The sequence below is a fragment of the Mesoplodon densirostris genome, chromosome 10 (assembly GCF_025265405.1).
Source record: "Mesoplodon densirostris isolate mMesDen1 chromosome 10, mMesDen1 primary haplotype, whole genome shotgun sequence".
Classification (NCBI taxonomy): Eukaryota; Metazoa; Chordata; class Mammalia; order Artiodactyla; family Ziphiidae; genus Mesoplodon; species Mesoplodon densirostris.
Window position 1 is genome coordinate 108,749,264 of NC_082670.1, and position 11,684 is coordinate 108,760,947.

The window sequence follows — 11,684 nt, forward strand, 5'->3', positions numbered from 1 at the left end:
CCGGTAGGGTGGGCCACAGGCAGATTCTTGCCAGATTTGGAAGGAAGCAACCATTTTGGTCGGTGAGCTGCTGATTTACCTCCTTGTTGGGAAGTAGCACCTGGGCCTGCAATTACTCTACTTTCCCTGGACTCTCCTTCAGTTTTTCTGACTACTGGGCCAGGTGTGGACATGTTGAGCTCTGGATGAAAGGTCTCAGCTTCTGCAGGATACCCTCATCGCCAAGGTCAGAGGCAACATGGACATGGGTTTCAGTCCTGTGCTCAGTGCCAAGCCCTGCCCTGGCAGAGGACAGCTTTAGCTGGGTTGGTCCCCAGCAGTTGAATGGGTGGAGACCCCATCCTTTGGGTCGCTCAGGCTGCTCGACCTGGAAAGGGGCCTTTGCAGTGTGTGCAGAGCTGTCCGGGGCCCAGGGAGAAGTAGGACCCAGGAGCGCAGAGGGTAGACCCGCGATCCTGAGGAGATTCAAGGGAGGCAGGGTCCCAGCCCTGTGAGAGGAAGGAGGTGGCTTCACAGGAGGAGAGGGCGCTACCCCAGGGGTGCGAGAGACCAAAACCTGAGACCCTGGCCAGGGGTAGTGTGTTCAGACCGCCCTGGTCAGCAGCTGAGTGATTAAGAGAAATCTTTTTTGGCTCTGTTTATAGGTGAGGGCACTGAGGCTTGGAGAAAACAGTCTTGCCCCAGAGAAAAGACCATGGTGGACCCAGGCTCAGAACCCTGACCTCATCCTCTGCGGGCCCCCCACCCAAGTCCCCTCCATCAGTGGGTGTGGGCGTGGGCTGTTGCTGTGCCCTATCTTACAGACAAGAAAACCACCTAGTCCTTTGTCTCCTTTGCTGCACAATGGATACCTCCTCCAGGGCCTCACGGTGTCACGTGCCTTCAGTGTTCACCTGGAATTGAGGCCCCTTGAAGCCAAATCCAAGAGACACAGTAAGTAAATGGGCTCCCCCGCTCTGTGCAGGAGCTGAGTGTGGTGTCAGGGCAGAAAATACACCTTCAGCACCAGTCAGGTGAGTGTTGGAACACCTCCCTCGCTGGGCTGTCTTGAGGCTGAGGTCTCTACCCTTCCTTAGAGTGCCTGGCACATGCCGAGTGTTCATTCAACTTCAGGATGTGGGACCCGCCTACAGAGATGCAGCTCGGCTGAAGGGTCTGAGTGAGCAAGATGGGAAGGTGGGGGACCTGTGGGTGGAGGACAGTGGGACCCTAGGAGAGTGGTTTTGAGGAAGACCAATTTGAATAGATGACAAGGTCCAGGATGTGGGCATGGGAGGATAAAGTGAGTTAAAGGAATGAGAGACCAGATTGCAAGTGACGTAAACCCAATTTCAACTAGGTTATGTGAAAAGCATCAGCTCACAGAATAGCCAGGTCTATGTAGCTTCAGACATGGCTGGATCCAGACGCTGCATTAATGTCCTTAGTTCTTGGCTCCACCTTTATGTCTTGGCTCTTTTTTCAGGTGGGTTTTCCCTATGTGTTGACAAAGATGGCCACTGGCACCTCTGGCCCCAGTGTCCCTAACCTTAGTGATCCTGGGTGAGAGAGCACCTCTTTCTCACTAGTTCCAGGAAGTCTCAGGTTTGACTCATTGAACTCACTGGGGTCAAGAACCAGTTTCTCCAATCACTGTGGCCAAGGAACAGACTAAACGCTCAACAGCCAGGTCTTTGGTCGCGTGACCATCCCTGGGACTGGAAGAGTCGGACCCCCCAGAGCCATGTGGCCTGAGAGTAGGGGAGCGGTTTGTCCCCAGAAGAAAATTAAAGTGCTTTTTATTATCAGAAGAATGAGAGATGCTACCTGGAGAAGATAGGCCTTGGCGTGGACAACAGGCCAGAGGCTAAGTCTTCAAAGAATGGAGGGGGGCGGTGGTGACAAGAGGAGGGTGTGGGCTGCAGCATCAGAGCCAGAGGCTGCTGGGAGAGCCAGGTGGTGTGAGCAGTGAAGGGCGGATTTCAGTGGGAAACCTGGAAGGACAGCGTGGAATAAGGCCGACCTGAAGGGCACTTCGGGGCCTTGGAGCTCACGGGATGTCTTCAAAGGATAGAGAGTCAGCAGGGGTGGAGCTTTGGGCAGGGAGGACTCTGGGAAGGGCAGGTGGCTCAGTGTGAAGGGTTGGGCAGGAAGGAGCAGCGTCCACGTGCCCAGGTCCCTGCAGCCCTTCCCAACCCTCTGAACCCCAGGGCAACCTAGGAGAGGGTCAGAAACCCAAGCCCCAGGCCCCAGCCTCAGATGCTGACTTGGACAACTGGGGTGAGCCCAGGTGGCATCTGGGCTTGGGTTTCTGCTTTAGGGAAAGAGGGTGTGGGGTGGGAGGGCTCCCGTTTAGCTGGTCAGGAGCACCATCCCCCAGAACCCTGGGGAGGCTGCGGCCTCTCACTGCTGCTAGCTGCTGGTGGCCTATTGGTTGGCTCTGCAGGCAGCTTGGGACCGGCCAAGGCTGGCACGGTGGTGCTGCAGCAGGGCACTGGGCACACTGTCCCAAAATCAAAACTGCAAAGTAGATGAAGTTGTTACTGATCAGTAAGTGGCCAGGACATGGGCTGGCAAGGTGGGTGGAGTTCCCAGGAATTGAAAACAGTCTTTGCCCTAATCCCAGCCAGATCAGGGCCCCATCTGGCTCCCAAGTGTCTCTCTCCGAGCTTCTGCCTTGAGGACAATGATGTGGTACCCCTGTGACTTGTCTCCCTTCTCCCACACTGGAAGCTTGGGCAGGGCAGGCACCTGTGCTGGTTTGGCCCGCTGCTGTGTCCCCTGGGCCCAGGGCAGGGCAATCACACACTGGCAGCTGGCCTTGCCGTTCCCTGCGGCAGGAAACAGTGGGGAGAGCCTGCAGCTGGGGGGAAAGACTTGAAGTGGGACTGGCTGGCCACTTGCCCAACGTGGGAAGGGTCTGCCCTGTTACCCAGCCTGTGTGCCAGAGGAGGGTAGTGGCTGCCAGGCCATGGTCAGGGTCACTTGCTGGCCAGGGCCTCTTCTCCAGCGGAGATCCCCTGAAGCTCTCTCACCTACTTGCTCAGCCTGGTCTGTGCACATGCACTGTCCTAGAATGTTGTCTGGCCTTCCACTGCTCCAGGGCTCTCCCTGTTTTGCAGGGTTGTCCTTTCATACGAGCATCTGTCAGAATAGGCCTCAAGTCTAGTGCCCAACTACAAGCACAACTATTCCATATGATGGACACAAACTGTATGATAGGGTGTCCCAGGGTTGAGGGTCATTCCTGCCAATTTGTCCGTAACCCTCTGGGTCCCATGTGCACTCCAGATTAACTTACAAGCTCCGGGAGGGTCAGAGCCTTACTCAGACCCCTCCTCAGTTAGTGGGGAGTGAACCAAAACCCGGCTCCACTGTCCCTGTCACAGTAATACGAAGCCTCACTGAATTCGGAGTCAGTAAGCTCTGTGAAGGCCCGGCGTGTGGTGACCTTGTGAGACCTGAGGGTCTCTAACCCGCAGACCCCGCAAAGCCCCCGCTCTCCCACCCCCCAGAAGGTGGACCCAACTGCCCATCTACCAAGGTAAACTCCGCACCTCCTTCGGGGACCAACCGGCCCCCGCTCCTGCCGGGCTCCGGGCCTGAACCTCTAACGGATCCGGGGTGCTGGGGACCCGCCCCCCATCCAGCCCAAGCCCCGAGGCGGCGACGCCGCCCAACCCTCCTCCACTCGGAAGAAAACAAGAGCGGTTCAAAGGTTTAAACAATTTATTGTGCCCCAAAAAAGGCGACGAGAAAAAGAAGCGCCGCGCGGCCCCGCGCCCCGCGCGATTGCTCGGCGCGCGCCCGGAAACAGGGTGGGCGGGGGCGGGAAGGACTGAGCCGCCGTCGCGTCCTCGCGCGCAGGCGCGGCGCGGCCTTCGGGGCCCAGTAACCAAGGCGACACCCGTTGCCAAGGGCGAGAGCCAATAGGAGCATCGCCAGGGCCGTTTCAAAAATCTAAAGCAAACAAAAAAAAAACGCTCCCACGCGGGGGGATGGGCAGGCCGGCGTGGGCCCGGGTCCCCTGAAGTCGGAGCGCGCACGGCGGCCCGGGCCGGTGCCCCGCGCAAAACCTACGTGCAGTCGGGGTGGAAAAGGGGGCGCCGGGACCCCGCGTTCACTTGCGGCCCTTGGGCACTTTGGGCACGCTGGGCTTGGCCGCTTTCTTCACCTTCTTGCCGCCCGCGGCTGCCGCCTTCTTGGCCTTGCTGCCTTTGTCCTTCTTGGAGGCGGCACCCTTCTTGTGCGAGCGCTTCTCGGGCTGCGGGCCCTTGGCGGGCTTCTTGTCCGCGCGCCGCGCAGGGGCCGCGCTCGGGGCCGCCTTCTTGGCCTTGTGCGCAGCAGGCGCCGGGGCGGAGGCGGGCGCCGGGGCTCCGCGCCGCTCCCCGCCGCCCTCCAGCTTCTTGCGGTTGAGCTTGAAGGAGCCGTTGGCGCCGGTGCCCTTCACCTGCAGCAGCGTATCGTTCTGCACCAGCGCCTTGATGGAGTACTTGAGGTAGGTGCGCCCGTTTTGCTGGTCGAACCATGCCACCTTCTTGGCCTCCGCGTAGATCTTGGCCAGCGACGAGCCGTTGCGCTCGCCCAGTCGGCGGATGGTCTCCACCACCAGCTGGCTGTATTTTCCTGGTTGGTTCTTCTTCTTGCTGTTTTTCCTTTTTTTGGAAGGGGACAGCGAGGCCGAGCCGCCGGCCTTGGCCGCCTTCTTGGCCGCCCCCTCGGCGGTCGTCAGCGGCAGGGCCTCCTCCAGCTCCACAGACATGGTGGCGAGCGGATTGGTGGCGGGCGGGGCGCGGAAGCCCGGGGGCCGCGCCGGGAAGAGAAAGGCGAGGGGCCGCGGGGGCGCCGGGGGGCTGGGGGCGCGCGGCGGCTCCAGGCGGGAGCGGCCGCGGCCGTGCCTGGGGCCGGGCGGCAGGGCTGGGGTGGGGGCCGGGCCGGCCGGAGCGGGGGTGGTCGGAGCGCAGGAGTCCGGCACGAGGTAGCCGGAGCGGGGACCGTCTCGGAGCGGATTTAGTCGGCCTCGCGAGCGTCGCCGCCTGCCCCCAGAGCTCGTTGGGCGTGCGCGCTGGGCTCTGGCGAGGAGGGCGCCCCGCTCCGCTTTTATGGCTCTACGGCGGACCACGTTGAGAACAACAACAGCCTGGTCCGGGGCCAGCGCCAACTTGTGCTTCTTGGAGCCCCTTCCCCGGCCGCTGGCTTCCCAGACCGCGCCTCCCCGGCGCCGCCGCGCCCGCCGCCGTGCGCCCCGGACAGGGCCCGAGCCTGCGGCGCGGCAGAGAGGCGGCCCGCGCCCAGGGAGGGCTCGGCAGAGGGGAACGGAGGGGCGCACCCTAGGCTGCGGGAGCGCGAGAGGAGGGGGGCACCCCGTTTAGGGCCGAATAGCGCGGGCCCCCGGGGAGGCCCCGCGGCCCGGAGCTCGGCGGCAGTCAGCCAAGAGTGGTCCACAGGCCCCCAAGCCCAGACCGCGTCCGGGGGGGCCCGGGCCTGCCCGCTGGACGCGCTTTAATTTGTCCGAACTAACACAGGGCACGCCCTCACGCGGTCGGCTAGGGCAGTGTGGAGGGAGCCGGGACGGCTTCGAGGGGGGTCTCCGCCAGAGTGCAAGGGGAGAGCGGATGCTGGCGCCCTCCCCTGCGCGCCCGGTGTCTCCTTACGCCTCGGGGGCCTGGGCAGGACGCGGGAGGCGGCGGCGAAGAGCGCAGGTGCTTCTCTGGGGACATTTCCTAGCCGCCGTCCCGCCCCCGCCCCCGCCGCAGATGCTACAAGTGCCCCCTTTTATGGTGGGTGAAGCAGCCTCCACCATTGCCCCCAAAGCCAAATGGCGGCTCCGGCGGGAGAGAGGGGAAGGCCGCGGACCCCGGACAGTTTCCCGGAGAGGATGGGGGAGGGGAGTTGCTCCTCGTTCCGGGCCACACCCCTCCCCCTCCCGTGTGGGGAGCGCAGTTGAGAGCGGGGGCTCCCTCTCCGGGTACCACGCGGAGGCTTGTGCAAATCTGGTGGCCCTGCCGCTGGGTCCAGTGTTGGAGGTGCGGAGGAGGCGCTGGACAATCTCTCGAAGCCGAAGGAGCCCCCACTTGGGGAGCTGAGGCCACGGGGAGACGCTCCGGGAGGAGGGCGGATCCCTTTGGGGTGAGTGATTTAGGCCCGGATCCTGCGGCCGTGGCCACGGCCACGGCAGGATAAACAGTTCCCTGAGGCGCGAGCATGGAGGAGAGGGGGTGGGACGGGGGGGTTGGACTGGAGCTCCACGGGTGAGGAGAGCTGCAGGCCGTGAAAGCCAAAAAAGCGGGGTGCGTTTCGAGCCTTCTGACCGAGCAGGCCCCCTGAGCGGTCTGTGCTTCCCCCTGTCACAGCGCTTGTCCGGCCCCCATTTGCTTTCCGGCAAGCTGGGGAATAAGCCCCAGGGGAGAAGGAAATTGAGGCTGGTGGGGTGTTTGCAGGGGTCAGCGGCTTGAGCCACAAAAGGGGGCAGAGAGTACATCCCGTAGGAGAGGGAAGATGGATCTCAGCCCGGGCTCCTGCAGAGGCCAAGCCCCTCTCCCAGGGAGGAGGGCCGCTTAGCGAGCCCAGCCCAGGTGACAAAAGACCATCCGAAGTTCTTAACGGGGGTGAGGTGGGGGGACACACGGGTCTGTGAGAGCTGAGCCCTGGGAGGAATGGGTGGGGAACAGTGGCAAGGAGCTTGCAGATACTGATGGCTTGAGCAAAGACCTCGGGTTCCGAAGACGCAGGGTGTGTGCAGGGTGAGAAGCAGCGAGGTGTAGACCCCGTGCCCCCGAGGGGTCTGCCTGGGAGCAGAAGCCCCGGGAGTGAGCAGAGGGTGCGTGTGCTGGGGGTGGGCGTGGCGGCCCTCCCGGGAGGACCAGGGCGCACTGAGGTGGCGTGGGGGCAGGGGCGCCCACGAGAGAGCTGGCCCAGGGCACCCGGGTGACTGGCACGAGGGGCTCCAGCTTGGGTCTCTGAAAGGTCAGAGGGAGAGCAGAGGGTGGTAGCCCCGAAGGACCCCCGACTGAAACCTGTCCAGCCGTCGCCGTGGAGGCGGGGCAGGTCGCTGGAAATGTGAATCTGGAGCTGGTTGCAGCAGCAGGCGGGGTGAGGGCTGTGTCCGCGGGTCATCAGAGGGGAAGGAAGGACGTGGGGTGGCCGGAGAGGGAGGCTGCCCACTGGAGACCGAGGAGGAGCGGTGAGAGAGGAAGGGAGGGCCCAGCGTGGCTGCTGTCCTGGAAGCCGAGGAGGAGAGAGTTTCCAGGAGGAAGGGCCGGTCTGTCCGGTGCAGCTCCCTCAGGAAGCTGCTTGACCCTCAGAGCCGGCTTCTGAGACCCGCTGCCTGGACCCTGCCTGTTTCGTCTGGTGTTTTACTAAGACCTAAATTAGTTCCAGGATTTAAAAATCAGGCGATTTCAGTAAAAATGCAGTCCAGATTTCAGATTTCCCTTTAAAAAATCTCAAGATTTGACCGGGGTGGGTTGTGGGGAGTGGGCATAGGGTGCAGGGCCTGAGTAACCGTTCAGTGAGGGGTGCTGGGAGGCCCTCTTGCCCTGGGGGAGGCCTGGCCGTACCGGGAGGAGAGAAGGAATCAAAGCAAGGAATGGGACACACGCAGGCAGGGCAGTCCACAGGGAGGACACAGCAGACACGGCTCAAGAGTCCACACCGGGGCCTCCCTGGTGGCGCAGTGGTTGAGAGTCCGCCTGCCGATGCAGGGGATACGGGTTCGTGCCCCGGTCTGGGAGGATCCCATATGCCGCGGAGCGGCTGGGCCCGTGAGCCATGGCCGCTGGGCCTGCGCATCCGGAGCCTGTGCTCCGCAACGGGAGAGGCCACAACAGTGAGAGGCCCGCATACCGCAAAAAGAAAAAAAAAAAAAAAAAAAAAAAAAGAGTCCACACCGGCCCTGGTGGGCTCCTTGGCCTGCCCAGAGGGGGTTGCTGCCTGGGGCCCAGGACTCAGGAAGACTCATTCTAGGCTTTGGGAGTGGGCAGGGAGGTCATTTCCTCCCAGTGACCTCATTATACAGGTGAGGACACTGAGGCCTGGGTGGCAGTGAGTAGCTTTATCCAGTTCTCCAGGACTCTAGGCTTTCGGGGATGCCTCTTGAACCGAACGCTCCTGGGTAGCCACTGCCATCCTTCTAAGGACGTCACAGGTGGGGAAGGCCTCACGTGGCCAATGGGAAAATGCCAAAATACGGGAAAAGGAGCACCTGGAGTTGGCCAGGGCCTGGCGGAGAGGGCCACCCCTTCCCCAGGGCCGGGGGTGCCTATTCTGGGCGGGTCCACTCTCCCTAGGCAGGCTTCTCCCATCCTGGGGCTCCAAACACCATCCATACATTGGTGATGCCCATTTCTGTCTCTCTCCCGAGTAACAGACGGCCACGAACTGCCCGCCGCTTCCCCTGGGATGTCTAAAAAGTGTCTCTTCTGTGTCATCGCTGAAACAAAAACTCCCCATTTTCTCTTGCAATCCTGCTCCTCCCCAAACTCGCAGAAAGCAGGGGCCCCTCCTCATCTCTTCTCCCCTCTCCCCTCTCCGCCAACCCGTAGGTGCCCGTGTGCACTCCTCCCCCAGCCGCCGCGCTTGCCGCCCTCCCTCTCCAGGCTTTTTGTTCCTCCCACACACCAGGGGCTCCCACCTTGGGGCCTTCGCACCTGCTGTGTGCCAGCTCCTTTCACCCAGAACCCATTCGGTGCAGCCTCCAGGCCAGCCGGGCCAAGACGCTTCTCTGGGATTCTTGTCTCGTTACCCTGCTTTATTTTCTTCATAGCACTTATGATCATCTGACCCTGTTTTGCCTATTTCTGGGGGGGCTCCGAGAGCGTAGCTGGGTCTCCCTTGCTCCTTGCCGGCCCCCAGCCCCGGGCACACCCTGCTTGGCGACGCAGCAGCAGGAAGGTGGACTCTGGGAGTCAGGAGCTCCCCTCCCCCAAACTCCCTGTGTGACCCACCTGCCTGGGCCCCTGGCGGGCTCAGTGTTGCCATCTGTATAAGGGGTACACGCACAAAAGGGCAAACAGAGCCACCTCCACCTCGGAGTGTTTCTGACAGCCTGGGCAGGGGCCCTGGGCGGGGAGGCCCAGAAGGCTGTGGGGTCGCCAGCCTGCTGTAGGAAAGGCCCAGTCGGCTCTGGCTGGGCTGCTGGGGTAACAGTTAAGAGGCCAAAGGGTCTGTCTCCCCAGAAGGTGTTTTAAACTGAGAGGTTGGCTCCAGCCTTAGCCTGGGCTGGACCCAGTTTGGGGTTTGAAATGTAAATAAGAGGCATTAAGTGCTTTTCAGTATTTAACGGGAGACAAAGGGGAATTCACTAGAAGAGACTGTGGGGAGGTTGCCTTTAAGATGCAAATGTGTATTGTGAAGCCCTGAATGGGGACGTGGTGAAGGCCTCTGGCCCCTCACCCCCAGGGCCGGCGTTGGGGCGGGGGCGGGACCGCCAGGCGGGAGGCTGAGATCAAAGGAGCGGACAAGTAGATGCTGACGCTTAGAGGAGGTGGAACGGGGGACTGAGCTGCCACCGCGTCCTGTCGTGTCCCCGGGGCCCCGGCTGCCCACCACTTCTGCTTCCCCGCAGGGTCCCCTGCTGCAGACGCCCCCAAGGTGCTGCTGTCCTTAACGTGCGGGTTGTCAAGAAGGGACTTAGGTGCTACTCAGTGTGGAAGGAGCCAGACCTCGGCGGGACCCGCCACCGCCTCGCGCTGTGTGTCAGGGTCAGAGCGAGGGAGGCCCCCCCTCTTGGGGACTGAGGACCATGGGTGCCGAGTAAGGACCCCAACCTAGAGACGGGCCTGCAGTGGTGATCAGAGGCGCGGCGTGCAGACTGGAGCCCGTACCCTGGGACGTGAACAGTGGCTCGGCTCCAGGAGGGGTCCTTTCACCTCCCGCTTCCGCTTCTGCCCGAGCTGGGGACCTTCTCCAGGACTTTTACTTTTCTTTTCTTTCCTTTCTTTAAGTGCTGGGTAGTTTTTTCTTGGGGAAGTTATGTGTGGTATAAAACCCAGTGGGAGTAGAAGGATGTGAGGTGAAAACAAAGTCCCCGCCCTTGGCCCCAGCTCGCGAGCTGTGCGCGCACAGGGCTGCGTGTCGCTGACTCTGGACACCGGGTCTGCGTCCAGGTGGCCTGTCCTGAACGGCTGCAGCGCCAGCCGTCTGGTCGTGTCCTCCTGCGGGGCAGGCGGGGCTGTTACTAAGGTGTTTCCGTGACTGTCCTTTGTTCACGAGCCCAGAACTAGCCGCTCCACCAGCCTGGCCTGTGTGTGTCCCCACCTCCCCGCCCCATTTCAGGCACCGCCATCCCCCCGCCCCCATGACCTGGCCGCCTCCTCTGGGCTTCCCGACCCCCCATCTCTTCTGGGCCGCGGCCACCAGCCTTTGGGGGCGTGAAGGGACGTGGCATCCTGCCCCCCTCACAGCCTGGCTCTGCCCTGCCCACCTTCCCCTGCCCTCCCTCCTTTCGGCCTCGGCCCACCCAGCCCAGCCTCCCCAGGGGCCTCCCCTGCGGGGGTCTCTGCCTGGCTGGGTCAGGCCTGGGGGGAGCAGTGGAATTGGGTGGCGTTTGGGCCCTTGTTTCAAGGACAGGGGAGCCGGCGACTCTCCTGGCCCAGGAGACGTGGGCTCCCGGCCCCCCTGTCTGCGGGGCAGGGGTCTCCTGGGACCCAGGCTGCCCGCTCCAGTGCCCCCGGGGAGGGAGCCGGCCCAGTGGGCGAGGCCAGACTTGTCTTCCAGCCTTGGGCTGTGGTAGAGCTTGACATCTTTTCTCCAGAAGGCCCGGGGTTTGAGGCCCGAGGAGCCCGGGCGGGTTTGGAATGGAGAGACTATTTGGGGAGGGGCCCCGGCGACCAGGACAAAACTCGACAAAGAGAGAAACTATCTTCCAGCGTCGCCCTGCGGGGCAGAGGCGCCGACAAGGGAATCTTGGCTTTATCTCCTTTCTTACAAGCAGCCTCAGCTGTGGAGACGCTTCCGCGGGGGCCGGGGCGGGGGGACCCGCAAAGCCCTACAGGGGGTGAGAGCAGCCTGGGCCCAGGCGCCGGGCATCCATTCATCCCGTGCGGCCGGGGCTGCGTTTCTGCCTGCGGTGGGAAACCGGGACCCAGGAGAGACTGGGTAAGGTCCCCGGTGACCCCTGGCCAGGAAGACATGGCAGAGCGTTTGCTGTTTACCTCATTTCAAGGCGCCCCCCCCCCCACTTTCTAGCACTTGGTCTTACACCACCTATTGCTTTCTCATGCCTGCCGCCCCCAGGAGAGCAGGGACCCGGTCAACCCATGCTGCACGAGGCCTGGCACGTAGTAGGTCCTCAACAGATATTCGTTGAATGAATGAGATGGAAGTCAAACCCTGGCGGGCCTCCCGTCGCAGTGCGAGTCTGCGCGGTTCCAGGGCCGAGCCGAGAGCCCGCGGGGCCTGCGAGGCTCACAGACGCTCATGTCAGTGTGACTGGCAATGCGGACACCCTCTCCTGGTCAAGAACAATTCACAGCTGCCCGGAGAGGCTGGGACTCTGCTTCCTGACTGCCGTTGTCCGGGGCGGCTGCCACCCACCAGCCCGGGCCCCCGACCTCCCCGCTCAGGACCCTCCAGGGCTCCCCGACTGTCCTGCAGCACTCGGGCCTGCTGACCTCTTCAGACTTTACGTCCTGGCGCCCCTGCCGTCCCCGCAGCCTCCCGCCCAGAGCCCACTTCCCACCCCTGGTTTGATTTCCGTCGGCTCC

The 11,684-nt window shown here is 62.8% G+C and overlaps 1 protein-coding gene across 1 annotated transcript; it reads right to left on the reverse strand.

The window, feature by feature from the left end:
• Positions 1-3,690: 3,690 nt before the first annotated feature.
• LOC132496999 (histone H1.10) lies at positions 3,691-5,066 on the reverse strand. The gene has a single exon (XM_060109818.1). It carries the CDS (start codon positions 4,739-4,741, stop codon positions 4,100-4,102), a length of 642 nt encoding a protein of 213 aa, XP_059965801.1. The 5' UTR covers positions 4,742-5,066; the 3' UTR covers positions 3,691-4,099.
• Between the last annotated feature and the right edge of the window lie 6,618 nt (positions 5,067-11,684).